This window comes from Pristiophorus japonicus, chromosome 2 (genome assembly GCF_044704955.1).
Source record: "Pristiophorus japonicus isolate sPriJap1 chromosome 2, sPriJap1.hap1, whole genome shotgun sequence".
Taxonomy (NCBI): domain Eukaryota; kingdom Metazoa; phylum Chordata; class Chondrichthyes; family Pristiophoridae; genus Pristiophorus; species Pristiophorus japonicus.
The window spans coordinates 269,182,492-269,205,364 of record NC_091978.1 but is presented as its reverse complement, the minus strand read 5'-3'; the positions used below and the strand labels follow the sequence as shown (position 1 = coordinate 269,205,364).

The 22,873-nt window shown below is 43.6% G+C and overlaps 1 protein-coding gene across 2 annotated transcripts; it reads right to left on the bottom strand.

Annotated features, from left to right (window-relative positions):
* Positions 1-11,564: 11,564 nt before the first annotated feature.
* Positions 11,565-22,378, bottom strand: LOC139233784 (uncharacterized). Of its 2 annotated transcripts, XM_070864321.1 has the most exons (4): positions 22,300-22,378; positions 21,186-21,256; positions 15,940-16,101; positions 11,565-13,474 (listed from the first exon to the last, which is right to left on the bottom strand). In XM_070864321.1, exon 4 carries the CDS (start codon positions 13,463-13,465, stop codon positions 12,449-12,451), a length of 1,017 nt encoding a protein of 338 aa, XP_070720422.1. In that variant the 5' UTR covers positions 13,466-13,474; positions 15,940-16,101; positions 21,186-21,256; positions 22,300-22,378; the 3' UTR covers positions 11,565-12,448. The 2 variants fall into 2 exon arrangements, with proteins under 2 accessions (XP_070720422.1, XP_070720413.1); XM_070864312.1 differs by lacking the exon at positions 21,186-21,256 and having other exon boundaries at positions 22,300-22,377.
* Between the last annotated feature and the right edge of the window lie 495 nt (positions 22,379-22,873).

Sequence of the window (22,873 nt, the reverse complement as noted above, 5' to 3'; positions counted from 1 at the left end):
TAATAAACCTAGAATAGGATTGGGATCAACTATGATGCTGCCACAGCTGCACACCTGCTGATGCTCTCAGGATTCATATATAACGAATGGCTGCTTGAATGAGGTATGCGAAGGTGCTGAGGGGCCATAACTGAACAACACCTACAGGATAGAAAGATGGGAGGACAGAAAACTAAAGAAGCAAGAAAAACCTCCCACTTTTTAATTTAATTTTGTTTTACAACCTCTCTTCTCGGAGAGGCGGGAGTCCGGGGCAGCAGCGGAGAGGCCTATAAAGGCCCAGCGGGAGATCGAGAGGGCAGTCGGAGAGACAGGAGTCCGGGACAGCATCGGAGAGGCCTATAAAGGCCCAGTGAGAGATCGAGAGGGCAGTCGGAGAGAAGGGAGTCCGAGGCAGCATCGGAGAGGTCTATAAAGGCCCAGTGGGAGATCGAGAGGGCAGTCGGAGATATGGGAGTCCGGGACAGCGTCGGAGAGACCTATAAAGGCCCAACGGGAGATCGAGGAGGCAGTCGGAGAGGCAGGAGTCCGGGGCAGCATCAGAGAGGCCTATAAAGGCCCAGCGGGAGATCGAGGAGGCAGTCAGAGAGGCCAGCTGGTGCAACTGCAGGGGCAGAAGGTAAACAAAGAAGTAGAAAGAAATCGAAAGGTGACATCACAGCCAAGGGGGTAAGCGATTGGCTGGTGATTGGTGAGTATTTTTTTCTTTTTCTTTCCTTTATCAGTAGGTAACCTTTACCATTGTTGCTGCCAAATTAAGTTAATCTAAGGGTTAAGTCATGGCAGGAAAGCTTGGACACATGTTATGCTCCTCCTGTGCTATGTGGGATGTCAGGGACGCTTCCAGTGTCCCTGAAGACTACATGTGCGGGAAGTGTATCTGCCTGCAGCACCTGACAGACCGCATTGCGGCACTGGAGCTGTGGGTGGATTTACTCTGGAGCATCTGCGATGCTGACGATGTCGTCAATAGCATAGTTAGTGAGTTGGCCACACCACAGATAAAGGGTACACAGCCAGATAGGGGATGGGTGACCAACAGGAAGAGCAGTGGAAGGAAGGTAATGGAGGGGTCCCCTGCAGTAATCCCCCTGCAAAACAGATACACCGCTTTGGATACTGTTGAGGGGGATGACTCATCAGGGGAGAGCAGCAGCAGCCAAGTTAATAGCATCGTGGGTGGTTCTGCTGCACAGGAGGGCAGGAAAAAGAGTGGGAGAGTTTCTGCGGCCGCAATCGAGACTCGAGGATGGTATGTTGCCTCCCTGGTGCAAGGGTCAAGGATGTCCCGGAGCGGGTGCAGGACATTTTGAAGGGGGAGGGTGAACAGCCAGTTGTCGTGGTGCATATAGGTACCAACGATATAGGTAAAAAATGGGATGAGGCCCTACAAGCTGAATTTAGAGAGCTAGGAGTTAAATTAAAAAGTAGGACCTCAAAGGTAGAAATCTCAGGATTGCTACCAGTGCCACGTGCTAGTCAGAGTAGGAGTCGCAGGATAGCTCAGAGGAGTAGTGCAGAAGGGAGGGTTTCAAATTCCTGGGACATTGGAACCGGTTCTGGAGGAGATAGGTCCAGTACAAACCGGACTGTCTGCACCTGGGCAGGACTGGAACCAATGTCCGAGGGGGAGTGTTTTCTAGTGCTGTTGGGGAGGGGTTAAGCTAATATGGCAGGGGGATGGGAACCTATGCAGGGAGACAGAGGGAAGTAAAATAGGGGCAGAAGCAAAAGATAGAAAGAAGAAAAGTAAAAGTGGAGGGCAGAGAAACCCAAGGCAAAAATCAAAAAGGGCCACATTGCAGCAAAATTCTAAAAGGGCAAAGTCTGTTAAAAAGACAAGCCTGAAAGTTCTGTGCCTCCATGCGATGAGTATTCGTAATAAGGTGGATGAATTAACTGCACAGGCAGCAATTAATCAATATGATATAATTAGCATCACGGAGACATGGCTCCAGGGTGACCATGGCTGGGAACTCAACATTCAGGGGTATTCAACATTCAGGAAGGATAGACAGAAAGGAAAAGGAGGTGGGGTGGCGTTAGTGGTTAAAGAGGAAATTAATACAATAGTAAGAAAGGACATTAGCTTGGATGATGTGGAATCTGTATGGGTGGAGCTGCAGAATACCAAAGGACAGAAAATGCTAGTGAGAGTTGTGTACAGACCACCAAACAGTAGTAGTGAGTTTGGGGACAGCATCAAACAAGAAATTAGGGATGCGTACAATAAAGGTATAGCAGTTATCATGGGCAATTTTAATCTACATATAGATTGGACTAACCATACTGGTAGCAATATGATGGAGGAGGATTTCCTGGAGTGTATTAGGGATGGTTTTCTGGACCAATTTGACGAGGAACCAACTAGAGGGCTGGCCATCCTAGACTGGGTGATGTGTAATGGGAAAGGACTAATTAACAATCTTGTTGTGCAAGGCCCCTTGGGGAAGAGTGGCCATAATATGGTAGAATTCTTTATTAAGATGGAGAGTGACACCGTTAATTCAGAGACTAGGGTCCTGAACTTAAGGAAAGGGAACTTCGATGGTATGAGACGTGAATTGGCTAGAATAGACTGGCAAATGATACTTAAAGGATTGATGGTGGATAGGCAATGGCAAATATTTAAAGATCACATGGATGAACTTCAACAATTGTAAATCCCTGTCTGGAGTAAAAATAAAACAGGGAAGGTGGCTCAACCGTGGCTAACAAGGGAAGTTAAGGATAGTGTTAAATCCAAGGAAGAGGCATATAAATTGGCCAGAAAAAGGAGCAAACCTGAGGACTGGGAGAAATTTAGAATTCAGCAGAGAAGGACAAAGGATTTAATTAGGAGCGGGGAAATAGAGTATGAGAGGATGCTTGCCGGGAACATAAAAACTAACTGCAAAAGCTTCTATAGATGTGAAAAGAGAAAAAGATTAGTGAAGACAAATGTAGGTCCCTTGCAGTCAGAATCAAGTTAATTTATAATGGGGAACAAAGAAATGGCAGACCAGTTGAACAAATACTTTGGTTCTGTCTTCACGAAGGAAGACACAAATAACCTTCCAGAAGTACTAGGGGACCGAGGGTCTAGTGATAACGAGGAACTGAAGGATATCTTTATTAGAAGGGACATTGTGTTAGGGAAATTGATGGGGTTGAAGGCCGATAAATCCCCGGGGCCTGATAGTCTGCATCCCAGAGTACTTAGGGAAGTGGCCTTAGAAATAGTGGATGCATTAACGATCATTTTCCAACAGTCTATCAACTCTGGATCAGTTCCTATGGACTGGAGGGTAGCTAATGTAACACCACTTTTTAAGAAAAGAGGGAGAGAGAATATGGGTAATTATAGACCGGTTAGCCTGACATCAGTAGTGGGGAAAATGTTGAAATCAATTATTAAAGATGAAATGACACCACATTTGGAAAGCAGTGACAGGATTGGTCCAAGTCAGCATGGAATTATGAAAGGGAAATCATGTTTGACAAATCTTCTGTAATTTTTTGAGCGTGTAACTAGTAGAGTGGACAAGGGAGAACCAGTGGATGTGGTGTATTTGGACTTTAAAAAGGCTTTTGACAAGGTTCCACACAAGAGATTGATGTGCAAAACTAAAGACCATGATATTGGGGGTAATGTACTGGTGTGGATCGAGAACTGGTCGAGACAGGAAGCAGAGAGTCGGGATAAACGGGTCCTTTTCAGAATGGCAGGCAGTGACTAGTGGGGTGCCGCAGGGCTCAGTGCTGGGAGCCACAGCTATTTACAATATTCATTAATGATTTGGATGAAGGAATTGAGTGTAATATCTCCAAGTTTGCAGATTACACTAAACTGGGTGGCGGTGTGAGCTGTGAGGAGGACGCTAAGAATCTGCAGAGTTACTTGGACAGGTTAGGTGAATGGGCAAATGCATGGCAGATGCAGTATAATGTGGATAAATGTGAGGTTATCCACTTTGGGGGCAAAAACACGAAGGCAGAATATTATCTGAATGGCGGCAGATTAGGAAAAGGAGAGGTGCAACGAGACCTGGGTGTCATGGTTCATCAGTCATTGAAAGTTGGCATGCAGGTACAGCAGGTGGTGAAGTAGGGAAATGGTATGTTGGCCTTCATAGCTAGGGGATTTGAGTATAGGAGCAGGGAGGTCTTACTGCAGTTGTACAGGGCCTTAGTGAGGCCTCATCTGGAATATTGTGTTCAGTTTTGGTCTCCTAATCTGAGGAAGGACCTTCTTGCTATTGAGGGAGTACAGTGAAGATTCACCAGACTGATTCCCGGGGTGGCTGGACTGACATATGAGGAGAGACAGGATCAACTGGGCCTTTATACACTGGAGTTTAGATGGATGAGAGGGGATCTCATAGAAACATATAAAATTCTGATGGGACTGGACAGGTTAGAAGCTGGAAGAATGTTCCCGATGTTGGGGAAGTCCAGAACCAGGGGACACAGTCAAAGGATAAGGGGTAAGCGATTTAGGACTGAGATGAGGAGAAACTTCTTCACAGAGAGTTGTTAACCTGTGGAATTCCCTACTGCAGAGAGTTGTTGATGCCAGTTTATTGGACATATTCAAGTGGGAGTTAGATATGGCCCTTATGGTTAAAGGGATCAAGGGATATGGAGAGAAAGCAGGAAAGAGGTCCTGAGGTGAATGATCAGCCATGGTCTTATTGAATGTTGGTGCAGGCTCGAAGGGCCGAATGGCCTACTCCTGCACCTATTTTCTATGTTTCTATGTATACACACCAAGGAGAGTGTCTGCAATTTGATTGTAGTCCTGTGAACATATATATGTGATAGTTCATGAATAGACACTATTAACCTCCGGCCCTCAGTGTTAATATGTTAGGTCAGGTGTAGTACGGATTAGGTGCAGGCTTAAAATCCATTAACTCGACTCCAAAAATGTGCTTTAAACCAATCGACATAGCATGAATTTTCCCATTTTTTTACACAGGCCATCGGTATCATTGGATTATTTCGAAACCTGACACTTTTTATACTTCCTAAATTGTGCAGTGCATCACGTGTACAATATGACAACAGCATTTTAGCTCGTGTCAAACATAAAGAGCCGACGGTAATACTCCATCCTCTGAGCAACAGAACAGTGCAAACATGGACTGGTCAAATCTGGTACATACTGCTGACTATACAGATCTCAAATCTCCTCACTAGATTAAACAATAGCAAAACCATTGAAAATGGGAAGATGTAGAATATGTGGGGATGGAATTCCACAAGGACTCTCCTCCTTGTCCGCCATCACTTCATTGGCAGAGCTGTGGAAGCCCCTAGAGAAAGGTGTAAACTCCATATGGGGCTGGACTTTCACCAGGTTTGCGACCGGGTTTTCACCACAATTTCACCCTCTGCGGCGAAAACCCAATCGGCGGGATCCTCGGGTATCTGTTTGCGGCGGCGCTTGCAAGTACCGCCGGGGAGAGGGGTGCCGATGTGCAACGACACAGATTGCATTTGTGTCGTACTTTCGGCACTCTCCCAACCCGTACGCCACACCTAGACGTGTGACAGGTCAAATCTGTCGGTGCAGCTCTGCCAGCAGCGGTAAGTGTGAAAACCCACAAAAAAGGCAAGTTAAAGTTTTTATTTTTAAATTATTTGTCAGCGATTTAGTAGCTAAGGGTTTTGTGAATGTTTTCTGGAATTTTATTTTTTTCCTCCTCGCGGCCCTGGATTAAAGTGGCCGAAACCCGTGGCTCGCGCAGCGAATCATCGTGCAACGCCACCTTTACCGATGCACCCCTGGTGCAGATGTAAAGGCCGAAAGTTCGGCCTAAAAACGGTAGCGCAGCTAAAATAGTAATTATGGCATAAAACTACCGTTTTCACCGAAAACCAAAAATCTAACCCCATAAATGGCAGGATTGTTAAATGGGTGCTTTCCATCTGTTATCACAGTGGAGAAAAAGGACAACATATCAGTGGTGCCAGGGAACCTCAAAATAAGTCAAGTGGAAGAGCTTAGTGGGTTGAATATAAATTAAAAATGGTAATGGAAACCATAATGGAACTTAAGCTAGACAATTCTCCAGGACCTGATGCTTCCCACCCCAGCATTTTAAAAGAAATAGGTGAGAAAATTGCAGATGCATACAAACATACGAACAATGTAGGACAAATATAGACCATCTGGTCCATCAAACCTGTCCCACACAATTGCGATATCTTGTGTATCACAACATACACCACCCCACCTGAAGCCATGTGATCTCCTGGGAAAGGCAAAAAACCAGATTAAAAAACCCAGGTCAATTTAGGAAAAAGAAAATCTGGGAAATTCCTCTCCGACCCATCTAGGGAATCGAAACTAATCCAGGAGATCACTCTGGCCATTAAATTCCCTGCAGTACCTACCTTCTGTACGAGTTGATTTACGCCGCAGCCAGAAACAAATCCAGCTTTTGTTTGAAGGAATTCAGCGAGTCTATATTCACCACATGAAACGGCAGCTTTTTCCAGAAGTCTACTATTCTCTGGGAGAAGAACCACCTCCTGACGTCTAACCTAGATCTATCCCTATACAACTTAAATTTGTGACCCCTGGTCCTGCCTAACCTATTTAATTGAAATAAACTGTCAGCTGGAACACCGTCTATCCCCTTCATTATCTTCTAAACCTCAATCAGCTCCTCCTCCCCTAAGCCTACACTGCTCTAAGGTATAGAGTCCAAACTCTTTCAGTCTATCTTGATAACTAAGATGCTTTAGACTTGGAATTAGTCTAGTGACCCTCTTCTGCACCCTTTCTAGAGCCTCAAGAAAGCTCCCCACCACATGAGGCGACTAAAACTGGACACAGTATTCCAAGTGCGGCCTGACTAAGGCCTTGTGCAAGAAGAAAACAGTACGCCATGTCTTATACTCAATTGTCCTATGGATACACCCCAACACCCTATTTGCTCTAGCTATCGCTGCACGACATTGCTCGTGTACCTTTTAAGGATATATGCACTCGATTGCCCAAATCTCTTTCTATCTCCACCATCTTTAATGCCTTTCCCTGGAGGGTGTATGAAAGGTGAACATTTGCCCTGCCCACATGCATAAAACTGCACATATCCAAGTTGTACATAATTTTCCAGTCTTGAGCCCAATCACCCAACACATTAAGATCTGTCTGAAGCAGACGAGCATCTTCTACAGTTCTAACACTCGCACAGATCTTGGTATCATCTACAACATTGCTAATTGTGCCCCCAACCCCAAAATCCAGATCATTAATAAAAATAGTAAAAAGCAACAGTCCCTGCAGTACACCATCCAAATCCATCTATTACTACCTTTTGCCTGCATCCTGACAACCAGTTCTGAATCCAACTCAATATATTTCCACTAATACCAGAAGCTCCGATCTTATAGAGAAGCCTCTTATGTGGTACCTTGTCAAAAGTTTGTCAAATTATGCATCAGTCATAATTTTCCAAAGCTCTCTTTGGATTGCAAAATTGTGAATGCTTAAGTAGGGAGGGAGAAACCAAATAACTACAGACAACAACCACAACTTGCATTTATATAGCACCTTTAACATGGCAAAACAGCCCAAATTGCTTTACATGAGCATTGTCAAACAAAATTTGACACATAAGGAAATATTAGGACAGGTGACTAACATCTTGGTCAAAGAGATAGGTTTTAAGGAGTGTATTAAAGGAGGAGAGAGAGGCGGAGAGGTTTAGGGAGGGAATTCCAGAGCTTGGGACCTAGGCAGCTGAAACATGGCTGCCAATAGTGGAGTGATGAAAATCGGGGTGCTCAAGGGTCTAGAATTGGAGAAGCGCAGAAATCTCAGAGGGTTATAGGGCTGGAGGAGGTTACAGAGATAGGGCGAGGCGAGGCCATGGGGTGATTTGAAAACAAAGATGAGTATAGCATCAGGGACAGAGTGGCAGAGCACCTGAACAAGTATGAGCTGATCAAAGAGAATCAGCAGCCATTTTCACGCAGAACGGTCCACAACTCAGCAGTTTATTAATTTTTGATGGGGGGAATGTTGGCCAGGACACTGGAGATGTCCTCTTCTCTTCTTCAAATGGGGTGTGTCAAGTGTTATTGTGGTTCACATTGTTTAAATGCACGCTCCTGTAAATGCTATGGAAAGCAAACAAAGAAGTGAAGCAATGGAAAATTATGGAATGTTTGATTTTTTAAAAATTGTATGTTTTACACTAAGTTATAATTATTTGCAATGTATCTGGCAGCAGCCAAGCCACCTCTTACATGTATAAACTTCATAATATCGGGATCCAGAGAATAAAAGAGCACAACATGTGCCAGAACACTCCAGATAGTGATAATGTTTGACAGAGGGTAGGAAGCACTGGGCATAGAGCAGCAATTTAACAAAATATATATATATTTTGAAATGGGGGTAGGATATCTATATTGGAAAAAAAATGGTCTAGCTGCAGAAATTATGGCCTTGAATTTACAGTCGGAGGCTTCCCACGTAGAAATGGCTCCGATCTGCAAAGAAGACCCGTGCCTACCTGGTGCCTCCGGATCTACGGCGGCTCCTGGGCATCTCCGGGTATGCGCGGGTAGAGGCCCACGTATCTCGGGGCACACGCGGTTCACAAGTGCCCCCTGGGATCACGTGGGCTGGCCCAACAAATGAAAGAAGGGGGATCCCCCATTATAAGCATGAATGGGGGATACCCCCCCAAAATACATGTGCACATCAAATAAATAAATACAAAAATTAAATATTTAAAATTTATAAAATGCCATTTAATTGAATATTTAAAACAAAAATTAAATTTTTTGAAAAATAAATTGAAATGTCTTAAAAAGGAGCTAAAAATAACCTTACCTTATTGTACAGGTTTTTTAATGTGTAAATGATTGAAAAAAATATTTTTATGTTCATTATCAGGCTTTTACCAGGCATAAGAATTTCACGGGCATTCACTGGGCAGAAGGTTGGGCAAATAGCCCAACTTTCTGCCCAAGTATGCCCTTTTCCCGGGGATGGCTATGATCTGTCAAGAAGATTCTCGATAGATCGCAAGTTCCGGGTTTTCATGCATGTGCTTTGCCGCAAAAACCCACGTAGAGGCCACAAAATACGGGCCCTTAAAAATGTACAATTTTTCATGTCTTCCAGAAACTAAAGTGAATGAATTATTTTGCAATTTTTACACAGTAAAAATAAAATGTAAAATAGTTTACATCACTACTAAAGCTTGTTTTGAAACCTAACTAAAGAAAGAACTTGCGTTCATATAGAGCCTTTCACAACCTCAGGATGTCCCAAATCGATGAAATACTTTTGAATTAAAGTCACTATAGAAAGGTAGGAAATGTGGTGGCCAATTTGTACTCAGCAATTAAATAAATTACCAGGTAATCTATTTTTAGTGATGTTGGTTGAGGCATAAATATTGGCTGGGACACCAGGGAGCAATGCCCTGCTCTTTTTCAATAGTAGCATGGGATCTTTTACATCCATCTAAGAAGGCAGGTTTAATATCAAATCCTAAAGATGACACTTCCAGCATTCCTTCAGCACTGCACTGAAGTTGCAGCCTAGATTATGTGCTCAAATCTTGAAGTAGGGTTTGAACTAATGTTCCCTTTAATTCTTTTGGGTCGCGCGGTCCGTTTAACGGGCTGCGCAGCCCATTCAAAATCCCACGCGTGCGGTTTTTCTATTTAAAAGCTGGCTGCGTGGGAGCCCTAGAGCGCTGTACAGCTACGCAGCTTAAAGGGAACATTGGTTTGAACCCACGATCTTCTGATACAAAGGCCAGTGTACTTTGAGGATGTAATGAGCAGGGTGGATAAGGGGGAACCAGTGGATGTGGTATATTTGGACTTCCAGAAGGCATTTGATAAGGTGCCACATAAGAGGTTACTGCTCAAGATAAAAGCTTATGGGGATGAGGATAATATATCAGCATGGATAGAGGATTGGCTAACTAACAGAAAGTCGGGATAAATATGTAATTTTCCGGTTGGCAAACAGTAACTAGTGGGGTGCCGCAGGGATTGGTGCTGGGTCCTCAACTATTTACAATCTATATTAATGACTTGGATGAAGGGTAATGTAGCCAAGTTTGCTGATGATACAACGTTGGATGGGAAAGCAAATTGTGAGGAGGACACAAAAAATATGCAAAGGGATAGAGACACGCTAAGTGATGGGCAAAAATTTGGCAGATGGAGTACAATGTGGGAAAATGTGAGGTTATCCACTTTGGCAGAAATAATAGAAAAGCAAATTATAATTTAAATGGAGAAAAATTGCAAAGTGCTGCAGTACAGAGAGACCTGGGGTTCCTTGTGCATGAAACACAAAAAGTTAGTATGCAGGTAGAGCAAGTAATCAGGAAGACAAATGGAATGTTGGCCTTTATTGCAAGGGGGATCGAATATAAAAGCAGAGAAGTCCTGCTACAACTGTACAGGATATTGGTGAGGCCACACCTGGAGTACTGCGTGCAGTTTTGGTCTCCGTATTTAAGGAAGGATATACTTGCATTGGAGACTGTTCAGAGAAGGTTCACTAGGTTGATTCTGGAGATGAGGGGGTTGACTTATGAGGATAAGTTGAGTAGGTTGGGCCTATACACATTGGAGTTCAGAAGAATGAGAGGTGATCTTATTGAAACTTATAAGATAATGAGGGGGCACGATACAAAGAGAATATTTCCACTCATAGGGGAAACTAAATCTAGGAGACGTCTTAGAATAAGGGGCCGCCCATTTAAAACTGAGATGAGGAGGAATTTCTTCTCTCAGAGGGTTGTAAATCTATGGAATTCTATGCCCCAGAGAGCTGTGGAGGCTGGGTCATTGAATATATTTAAGGCGGAGATAGACAGATTTTTGAGCGATAAGGGAGTAAAGGGTTATGGGGAGTGGGCAGAGAAGTGGAGCTGAGTCCATGATCAGATCACCAGATGACTCAGCCATTTTTTGAGATGAATGAGGTGCAAAGACTTGAACATAACAACTGCAGTTCTCTAGGTCTGTACTGTGCATTATCTGAAGAGGATATTTTTAGATACCAATTTAACTCAGTAGGGATGATTTTAACTCTATCTATCAGGCAGAAACAGAAGAGTTGGGTGGTGGGGAGAGCAGGCAGTTATATTGGCGGTAGATTTACCTACTAATGTCCATTCCCACTGCCTTCTATTTTAGCCTGATCTTCTGAGTAGGTGGCAAAAAGACACCGACTTGAAATCGGTGGGGGCCTTCTTTAAATATGAAGATCAGGGTCTGATAACATCACCGGGCCCGACAGCACTTTTAACTTGTGACATGAGCGGAGAAGCCATTGTGGCTTTCCCACCAGGTGAAGCTCACGTGAAGAGGAGCCAGAGCCAGAAAAGATATGCTCCTACAGGCTCCCCAAGGGAAGGTTAGACATCCCGTGCACTGGGCGACCTCTTTGCTGGTAGTAAGACTCTCCCAAAAGACATTCCCCGCGATTTGGGTATCGAGGACCATCTCTTGGCTCCCTAGCGATAGCCTCCTGCTGCCCAAAATTGCGCAGCTGCATGCTGGCCAGCTACAACCTCCTACCGGGCAGCTGACTGAACGTTTGCAGATGCCAAGGTCAGGGGGCCTCCACCAGCCTTTCAGATCTTAACAACTTGCTGTGTAAAAAAAATTCTCCCCACTGGCTTTTTTCACCATTATCTTATATCTGTGTCCTCCGGTTACTAACCCTCCTGCCAGTGGGAACAGTTTCTCTTTACCTACTCTAGGAAAACCCTTCAGAATTATGACCACCTCTATTAAATCTCCCCTTAACCTTCTCTGCTCTAAGGAGAACACTCCCAGTTTCTCCACATAATTGAATTCTCTTATCCCTGGTATTGTTCTGGTAAATCTCCTCTGTATCCTCTCCACGGCCTTAACATCCTTCCAAAATCTGTTGGCCAGAAGTGTTGTAACATGCCATGTAACATGATATTTAGATCAATTATGTATAATTGATATTTATACACAGTAAATGACACAATATAAATAAGGTGGCAGATTGTAAAGTCGTAACTTATCCAGCTATTTTGTTCCAAAAGAAGTCTCTTGCTATTTCATTGCATGCTCTAGACTTCTTAAAAATTGTTAGACCAATGGATATAATTCTCTCCCAATGTGCCATTCATTCCTGCAATTTTGGGCCTAGAAGTTATTTGCGGCAGTTGCATAAACTATTTGCTTTCGACTGTTCTTATTGCGAAAAGTTGGTAAATTAGCATGTTTTCACTTAATTAATACTAGATGACTGAACTTATCACCAGTCATAAATTACATGTGCAAATAAGGTACCATATTTGTGGATTGGTGATATATGTCCACAACTTGCTGTCATTAGTGCCTGAAGAAAGTGCACAAGGCAATTCTTTCTTTTGAATTTTAAAGACAGGTTACTCACTTTACATAGGTTCAGGACTCCTAATTTGCAATTACATTAAATAAATATATATTTTTCTCCAGTGGATTCCTTGTCATTTACTTGTCTTTGTTTGCTTTCAAGATTACTTTTTGAGTCAAGATGAGGTTCACTTCCCTCAGGGATCAAATCTAGCAACTGGGAATCCACATATGAAAGCACGCCAGAGTCCTTCGATGAAGATTTCTCCAAATTCTTAAAATCAGTTTGATAGTTTCCATGGGTTGGATAGGTCACAGGTCTAGGCACTGCATACTTGTTATCTTGAAGCATTTCGAGTGGTAGTTCAAAGGCAGAAGGCCCTATTTCACTTAAGGAGCGCTTTAGAGTGTTGTGCTGGAAAGTTGAAGTTGACATAGGCCAGTCTACACCATGGCACATCGAGGAACATAAGCAAGGCCGTGGCACATCATAAATTGCGTAAATACTTGAGTCGGGAGAAGAACACTCTGGGAGGTTTGCCGCCAAATGTCTTGGTTCAGTTTTAGGCTTTTTTGCAGTTTTCTGGTTAGATTGGGTAATGATAGTGCCACTGTTTGCAGTATGGCTGAAAGTTCTCAACTCTGTTGATTGTTGAAGCACATTGCCCTGGGAATTATTCAACTCTCTCTGAGTTACACTTTCACGGTTTCCATTTGCTTTTTCCACTCGTGTCACAGCATTCTGCGAACTGTTCCTGGTAGCATTGCTGTAAGATGGTGGTGAGGAATATTTAGGGATATTCTCTATCACCTGGCTATTCCCTCTCAATCCATTGGTATGGGAATCTTTTGTTGACTCCGTGTCAATTTTTGCTTCCTTAGGAGGCTCAAATGAGGTGGCTTGAACTGTTCCATCAGGATGCTTGAGATAAGAACACCTGCTTGACCTCTCTTCTGTGTCACGTTCATTGCCAAGTTCCACTTGCCCGACGCTGCTGTTTCCTTTCACATTCCCATTAGTATTGGCCAAGTCCTGACCTTTCCTCCCTTGTGTAAAGTGAGCCAGGTTAGTGCCAATCTGTGCATATGTCTCCTCATCTTTTTCTGACAACATTTTTCTGATCTGAAACAAAAAGTGTAATTGTTTGCAATCTGTATGAGAGGGGCTAGCTTATTTAGACATTAAAGGTAGAAAAGGGACTGAATTTGTGACAAGAGCACATAAACATTTTCAGAAGGCAATTTAAAAAGGCATTAATGCTTTACTTAAAAGCAAAACTAACACAGTTCCCTGATCTTGATAATTCTCCTGTTCATTTTTCCTCTTTTCTCTTTTCCATCTCTCAATCAAGTCATTCTGACTTTTGGCTCCAGGCAGCCCTCATAACTTATCTAAGTGGCCTTTCTTCATTTGGGAATCTAAGCAGTGAGTGTGGACTGTAGGAGATATCATAGCTGAGCTCAATCCTGCCCTCAACCCCTGTCTACTTGCAGGTATATTGAAACAAATTGTAGTATCTCCACCAGTGAGATCAGCAATGTCAACACAGACCGGGGATTGAATCTAGGCCCATCCTAGTCTCAGTGCAACACCACTAGGAGAATTTACCCAGAGAGTTCCTCTTGAATATTTTCATTTGTTTTGAATTGCCCATATTTAGGTAATTATTGACTGATGTATCAAGGCAGAAAACATGTCAGATTCAGCTGACTATTAACTCTACTGGAGATTTTGGAGCAAATAAAATATATATATTTTTAAATGGCTATATGCACTGTTGATGCAACGTTTGAAGAATCCACCAGTGAATGTCATTGCAGTTGATCTGCTCATTTAAGATATAAAAGTAATTTTCACCTTCACTGTCTGGGCAGTAATCTGGTGTAAGCGATCACTTGTCTATTGTGGAACTCAACCGATTTTCATCCCAATTAAATCAACGGAATGAAAATCAAACGGGTGTTACAAGGGGTCGATGACCCAATTCACCAGGTTACCGCACAGATGACAAAGACAAAAATGACCCCCATAGTTGCTGGCACAATGGAGGAACCCAAAGCTGAACAAACCATACCAACGTGTGACAAGCATCATCAAACAGATGGAACATCCTCCATCTTGTGTCATTCCACAGGCGGCAATGCTGATAGCTGCCTGCTGGTTCCCTCCAACACTGATCCCTGCTTGAATTTGTGGGGTCAGTGGGACAGCTCCTCATTTTGCCTGGGGCAGCAGGTGGAAGTGCCACAGGGGCGCTGCTTTGGTGCCCCATCCAGTAGAAATTCAGCTACATGCCTGCCTATGGGGAAGTGGAGATGGTTGCCCAGGTCACCTCCCCATCCTGGCAATTCTGCCCCTCCTCCCTGTGCAAAGGGGCCAATCCAGCAATTGTTGAGAAAAAAATGTCCCAGGGTTCCAGGCCACTTGTCAATCCTGTACCCCACTAGTGTGCCCACATGCATCCTGGGTGAAGCTGGCATGTCTCATCTCACTTGTCGTACTGGCCATCACTGATAGTCTGGGTCCTCTTCCACAGCCTGGAGTAGGAAGTCGCTTCTTGTATAAGGGGCAGCAATGCCAGAAATTGCAGAAATGGTGGATATCCGATGTAACTGGGTTCCGTCATTTCCTTGGGGATTATCTGATGTTTTGGTGGGAGACAAGTAGAATCCCTGGAATTTCAGGGCCAATATAAAAAGTTAGAACTCCGGTCGAACTGTGCATCCGGCATGAATACAAAATTATATGTGGTATGGAAGCATAGTGGTTATGTTATTGGACTAGTAATCCAGAGGCCTGGATTAATGATTCGGAGACGTGAGTTCACCACGGCAGCTGGGGAATTTAAATTCAGTTAATTAAATAAATCTGGAATAAAAAGCTAGTATCAGTAATGGTGACCATGAAACTACCGGATTGTCATAAAAACCCATTTGGTTCACTAATGTCCTTTGGGGAAGGAAATCTGCTGTCATCACCCAGTCTGGCCTATATGTGACCCCAGACCCACAGCAATGTGGTTGACGCTTAACTGGCCTCTGAAATGGCCTAGCAAGCCACTCAGTTGTATTCAAGAAGGCAGCTCACCATCACCTTTTCAAGGGTAATTAAGGATGTGCAATAAATGGGCTTGCCAGCGATGCCCACATCCCGTGAATGAATAAAATAAAACATTGTCACATTAACAGTGCAAAGTTAAATTGGATTTTGAGCAATTTCACTTATTGAGTTTTTAAATATTTGGTTATGTCGATATAGCATAAACAAGAAATTAAATCAGGAAACACTTTTCTCACAAAGGGTAATGGTAATCTGGAATCTCTTCCCCAAAAGGCTGTGAATGCTGGGTCAATTTTCAAGATTGAGATTGATAGATTTTTGTTAGGTAAGGGTATTGAGGGATGTGGTGCTAAGGTAGGTAAATGGAGTTGAGGTGCAGATCAACCACGATCTAATTGAATAGTGGAGCAGGTCCGAGAGTCTGAATAGCCTACTTGTGTTCCTCATGTTCCTTCCTACAACTATAGAAGAGAAAAGCAATCCTTTATTTTATCTTAAGTGGTTTTGTTTTATAAAGTGAAGAATACCTGACTGAGTTTAAGGTAGATGAGTGTTATTCCAAAGATTGCTGCAACACACACTAACAGTATTAGAACCAACAGGACAAGGCCAGCCACTAAATACTTCTGAAGAGAATTTGAAACTTCTTGGCCTCCATCATCAACAGTTGATTGCCCAGTCACTGGTACCTACAATAAGAAAATAGACAAAACAAGAGAATGAAAACTAAATTCCAGCTTGAAAACAAAGAAAGGCATTAGCAATTTTTTTTTCTCCAATTCTGCTTTTTTTCCACATTTTGTCTCCTGAGCTGTAACTACCAACTATCATGGGAAAATCTACAACAAAGTCACTCGGGAAGTAGGACCTTTGGGACAGAGGTTAACTTTCTGGGATTTGTTATTTAACTCACCTTGCGTCATGACAGGAGTGCCCAAATACCCCTCTTGGGATGTTCTTTAGCACTGGCCTGCCCCATGCCAGCGGAAATTCAGCCGTATGTCTGTGATGGGAGAGGGTGAAGGTGGTTGCCCACTGCCATCCTGACCACCTTGCTCAGGGACCAATCCAAGCAGCTCAAGTGGTCTATATGAATAGGTATGAACACAGCTTGACCCAGAATAATTAGAACAATCTGGCAGGCTGTGCTGATGGCTCAGTTCATAAATGCAGTGTCCAGTGTGGAAGATCCCAAGTGTACCAGTTAGTTGATCTTAGCTGGCTTGTTGCAAAGGTCTATATATTAACCTCAACACCATTAGACTACAATGAGCGGTGGGATGGGGGTGGACGGCAGGGGGTGGGGGTGCAGAGAGAGGGGTGATGGGGACAGGGTTCCTGCTCCTGATTGCTATCTAATGACATCTGCTAGAAATTACACGTGTAGATCTCAGAGGAGAACAGGATCACCAGGTTCAATAGCCTGCTAAAACTCACGGCTGATGCATGAAAAAAGGCACTTGGGCGAACTGCCTGTGGAACTTATGGGCTCAAGTTCCGGCCTGAGTTGCTCCTATTTTTTTGGAGCAACTAGTTTAGAATGGAGCATCTTAGTAATTGCAATTCTCAGCATTTCGTTTGCTCCAGTTCTAGTGAGTTAGAATAGTTTCATTTTAAAACAGATTTTTTTTTCAAAAGGGGGTGTGTCCGGCCACTTACGCCTGTTTTGCAAGTTTAGGCAGCGAAAACTTACTCCAAACTAACTTAGAATGGAGTAAGTGTAGATTTTTGTACGCTCAGGAAAACCTTGTCTACACTTATAAATCAGGCGTAGGGAACGAGAGATGGTGGGGGGGGGGAGGGAAGTTTACAAACATTAAACACTTCACTTTTACAAATAAAGAGCCATCATCAATAATAAATGATAAATAAATCAATAAATCAACCAATAAATCAATCAAAAAAAATAAAAACATAAAAAATTAAAAAAATAATAAAAAATCAATAAATAAAAAATAAAATTTCTACTGCAGCACCGGGAGCCCTCTAACAGCATTCTGGGATGCCCCCCACCTGCAGTGTTCCTCTCTCTCTATCTCTGTCAGTGTCTCTGACAGCGAGAGGTGGGGGGGAGAGAGGGGGGAGGGGGGAGTGGAGGGATGGGGTGGAGGAGTCGGAGGGAGAGGAGGTAGAGGAGGAGGGGGTAAGGAGGGGGAGGGAGAGGAGAGGGGGGAGGGAGGGAAAGGAGGGGAGGGAGGGGAGGAGAGGAAGAGGGAGGGGGCGAGGAGAGGAGGGGGAGAGGAGGGGGGAGAGAAGGGAGGGAGGAGAGAAGGGAGGGGGGAGGGGGGAGAGAAGGGAGGGAGAGGGGGAGAGGAGGGGGAGGGGAGAGGGAGAGGAGGAGGGGGAGGGGGAGAGGAGGGGGAGGGGTTGAGGGGGAGGGGAGGGGAGAGGAGGGGGAGTGGGAGAGGAGGGATGGGATGGGGAAGAGGAGGTGAGGAGAGGAGGGGGAGAGGAGAGAAGGGGGAGGAGAGGGAAGGGCTGAAAGGGAGGGAGGGGAAGCTGAATGGGAGGGAGGGGGAGACTGAACAGGAGGGAGGGAGGGGGAGGGATGCTGAATGAGCCCCGCCGCCACCGATGAAGAAGAAGTCGGGCCGCCGCCACCGACGCTTCGGGCGGGGCCCACCAGCGAGATGCCGGGCGGGCGGGCCCCGCCGATGACGTGGAGGGAGGAGGGGAGAGGAGGGGGAAGGGCTGAACGGGGGCGGGAGGAGAGACTGAACGGGAGGGAGGGAGGGGGGAGCTGAACGGGAGGGAGGAAGGCCTGATTCCCAATCTTTGCCCGGGAAGCCCATTTGGCCAGGGCTAGGGCCGCCGAGCTTCGGGCCCCTCCCACGCATCCTCGGGGGCGAGGAGCTACTGCACATGCACTCACACTCTAGCGCGCATGTGCAGAGATCCCAGCACTGTTTTCAGCGCCGGGACCTGGCTCCGCCCCCGACCCCTTGTGCTGTGGCATGCTGAGCACGAAGACGACCTGAGGAGACCGGAGAATCACAAGGTAAGTTTTCGGTGCCCTTTTTATTCTAGAAAGTCTTATGGAGGCAAGGTCTGAAGGGACTCCAAGTCTGCATTGACGTGGCATTGAGTCAGAGTTGTCGCAGGCTTAGTGAGCAGTGAAGTTGTCATGGTTAAATGAGTTCAATTTTTACAGAGGGCGGAAACTTTGGTCCAGGGAGTCAGAAACTTCAGGAGAAAGGGGGAGAAAATTAGAGTGGGAAAAGAAAATGATCCAACAAGTAGAACCCATCTACTAAAAGTTTATAGAAGTACTTGGCTGCCTGAAAACAGATGGCCATTCCCACAGGCAAGGTCTGAAGGGACTCCAAGTCTGCATTGACGTGGCATTGTGTCAGAGTTGTCGCAGGCTTAGTGAGCAGTGAAGACGTTTTGCTGAAGTTGTCATGGTTACATGAGTTCAATTTACTTCAATTTATGAAAATTGCTGTTTAAAACCCTATATACTGCACAATAACAAAACACTCTCACTTTGAATTTGGAAATTGTGAAATGAAGTGCAATTAGATAAATTTACTGAACTATAGACCACAGTTCACAACATACATAAGATAAACAAATTAATTTCAATTGTGTTATATCTTTAATTCTGTTGAAAGATTTTTAAGATTTTTAGTTGAAGTGTGGAAAACTGATAGTAACGTTTTAATTAAGCAAAAGAGGAAAAGCAGAATAAACCTTTTTAAGGAATTTCCCTTCCCCTCAATTTGTAGTCAAATGGGCACGTAATAGTGAATGTGTGTGTTTGTGTGTGTGAAGGGACTTCCCCCCCCTTTGGGGGAGAAATTCAGCTGCGTTGTGCCTCCTGTTAGCACCTGCGGAGGGAGGTAACAGGTTGCTAAGTGGTTACCAAATGGACACGGCAAATTAACCGACACCAGCGAACTTTCCTGGCGGTTTTGCGCTGGCGCTAACACTTACTACCTCACTCTCTTGCGCGCTGTAGATCATGACATTATCCAGTGTGAAGCACCCTGTTAGTGATATGGGCTCCCGTCCCCTGCAGCATTGCTGGGCGTCAACAATAGCAGCTGCAGGAAGCATCATCACCTCGACTGGCCGCTTGGGGAGTGATATTTCAAGGCAGTGGTGTTCAGTTGGGGGAAAATTTATTAATCTCCCCAGTGTGGTACCTTCTGATTTATTTTGACCCTGCGATTCCACAGCCCTTCACTCTCTAAGAGTGCTTGGGACTGTTATGCACGTAGCGCAGGTCCCATGGCCCCACAGGGAGAGCAGCAAGCTTCATTCAACCCATCATTGGATGTTCCCTTTAAGCGAGGGAAGGAGTATCTAAAGATGGCAGCACTGCATGGAACATTCTTCAGCGCTCTGTTGCTAACGCCCCTCTCATTCACTTTAGTGCTTTAAGGGAAATGATAGCGCTTGATTTAATGCTCCACTTCCCTCTTGGAGCTCTAAAGTGGAAGTTTCAGGGAGCACAAAAATCTTTTTTGCCTGCCGATACTTTTATGCTCCTTCAAAGGTTATCGTCCCAAACAGGGCACAACGCAATTTCTAGCCCCAAATCCTTAATGCTCATGTAAAACACTCAGTAAGCTGACAACATTCGCAATCCAAGCACACATCTTGAATGGGTTAAGGGCCACACAACAGAAGTGCCATGATTTCACATTAATCGTCACCTCCACAAAGACTGCTGAAAAATAACTTTTTCAGTGCTTATTTAATTTGTGATGAATCACAACTACAACAGACATTTTGTAATAACACCACCAAAAACAGATGAACTGGTTATTCGTGTCATTGCAGTTTGTGTAAGATGGTTGCCACATTTACCCAATTATCAACGGTAACTTCAAAATAATTACTTAGGCCAGATTTTGTGGTCAGCAGCGAACAAATGGCGCCAGCTGTTAGTTAGACATTCACTTGGCAATAGTCTTTCTATGAGCTTTTGCACTCGAATTTCCTGTCAGCCAACTATCCAAAAAGCGCAGCACCCTCTACAGGGCATCTGAGACCTGTGTGAACAGGGCAAGCACCTTTGTATCTCCTTAACCAATCAGATTGAAGAATCATTAATGAGCAGCGCAGAGTACGAACCAGGAAGTGTCAGTAAGAATATTTAATTCAATGTTGAATCAGGTACAGAAAATAAGAACATAAGAACATAATGAAATAGAGAGATGGAAAGAATGATTGGATTTCGAGAGAGAGAGAAAATAAAGAGACAGAAAGAAAAAGTTAAAAAAAATACTTATTTAAAAAAAAATCTCCAATAATTAAACTCTGAAGGAATTAGACTCTACACTTGTTAACGTTAATTTTTAGTTCCAGCGAAGTTGATTGGCAATAATTATCACACCATTAAAAGGGTAATTACACTGGAATGGACAAGCCCTAACTTTTTTTGGCGAGTTTAATTCGTATCTATGTGCTAAGTACAGTAACTTCATGACATTCAATGTACTTATATAGTAAGTCAGATGACGAGATACCGGAATCGCGCAGCTTTTGGCGAGCAGGACATTTCGGACAGCAACTTCCTGATTTATGCATTTAACTAGGCATGTGCGGTCGCTGGATTTACACACTAATAATGGTGAGTGCTGTTAGCCTCACTGTTACTTATAAACTGCACCATAAAATCCGGTCCAATGTATATGAAATGCATTGCTGAGAGATGTGATATATAAATGCAAGGTTTTTTCTTTCTTCCCTTCCGGGACAGGGTGTGAAATAACTATTCTAATGTAAAGTGCTCATTATCGTCCTAATTGTTTTCTTGTATTACCTTATGAGTCTGCCAAGAATTTCAGGCTCCTATTGTTGCAAAGGGGGAAGCAGTTCCAGTCAAGCCTGCATCTAACCAAAGTATAGAATAACAAGGAACTTTTTAACCACAATAGAAGTCTATACAACAATGCACTGGGAAACTACTTTAATGAAACCTTTTTAGCCTCTGTCATACGCATATAGTCAACAAAAATAATATAAAACTACTGCGTAACCCATTTTAACAAAGGTATTACCTGATTAATGTGTTAAATCTATTTATTAAAAACAACCACAGTAGATTTTTTACCCTATGATTAGAAAGAATGAAAACAAAATATTAAAGTGTAATTATAAAAATTAAACTTTCTGGAGCATCAGTGCTGGGGAATGGAACACTTTTTCCATTTTTTTTTACCCATTGTTCCAATTTCTGCAGAATAATTCTCACTCTACCCCTTAACTATGAGCCACTTTGTGCTGTGGATGAAACCTAGTTTCTCCATGTGAATTTGCACCTCATGTTCTTTCAATTCATTTTGTTATAATAAATGAGGATGAATGCACCTCTAAACAGCATGTTATGGTACAGTTCAGTGCCTATTTAGTAATGTGTAGAAAGATTAAAGGAGACTCTTGTTCTTTTCACAGATCATAGACTCTACCTTAACTATTTAATCGCCTGAGGGAAAGTTCTAAAAATACACTCTGGTCCCAAAGGCTATCAAGTGCAACTCCAGAATATCAATGCGTACATTATTATTTTGGTTGAAGGATTGTTCTAACCTGCATATATGTATTATTCCATAGTCGGATTGTGTGGAGTGAGTTTGCAGCTTTTCTGGACATTAAAATTCCTGGAAAATCTGTGAATTGCCTCCAGTGGAATTGGAATGGAACCAGAATTGCCTAGGACCAGTTAATGCCAGAGTCAGTATGATGTTGATATAGCAGCTAGCAGAGAAATTAGACTTTTAATAGTCTGGGCTGTATTTGAATGCTGGTTCCAGATGCAACAGAAGAGTCCCTAACACGTTGATCAATTCCAGAAAGCAGAACTTTTGTAAAAACAATTGATGAAAACCTCTGACTAATATATTAATGAATTAAAAGAAAACTATAAAGCAACTTACCAGCAATATCTCTAACCAAATGCAGTTCATCACCCAGAATGAGTAGAATATTGTTGTGAACATTCTTCTCCGTTTCCTGGGGACTATCAGCAGTGACCGAGACAGAAAGCTATGACTGCATCTGTGGAGACTGCAGCACTTCTGGGCAGGCTTATATTTTTTGTTCTGTATGAAAAGAGGAACTTTGGAATGAAGCACTGCGGGTGGAATGACACATGGTTGGCAGGAACATCTAGGAAAATCCAGAGGGAGGGACATTATTCAGAGCAGGCACAATAAAATGCACAAAGAGAATAGTAATGTGTGACAAACAAAGTATTATGTGGAATTACCGACAGGTAATTTAATTTGACCACTCAATTAGGTGCGCACTTCCTAAACCAAAGAAAATCATGGTCCGATTAAAACAAATGCTAATATGTGTGGTATAAAATGAGTAAACTCCCAAACTCAGCTGCAATCTCATGGGAAGAAGTTGACTAGAGGCCAGGAACTTCACTATATCCAGGCATTTCCCAGATATGGCGTCAAGAGCAACTTCGAGAGAGGCCTGGGAGTAAGGTTGTCAGCCCAT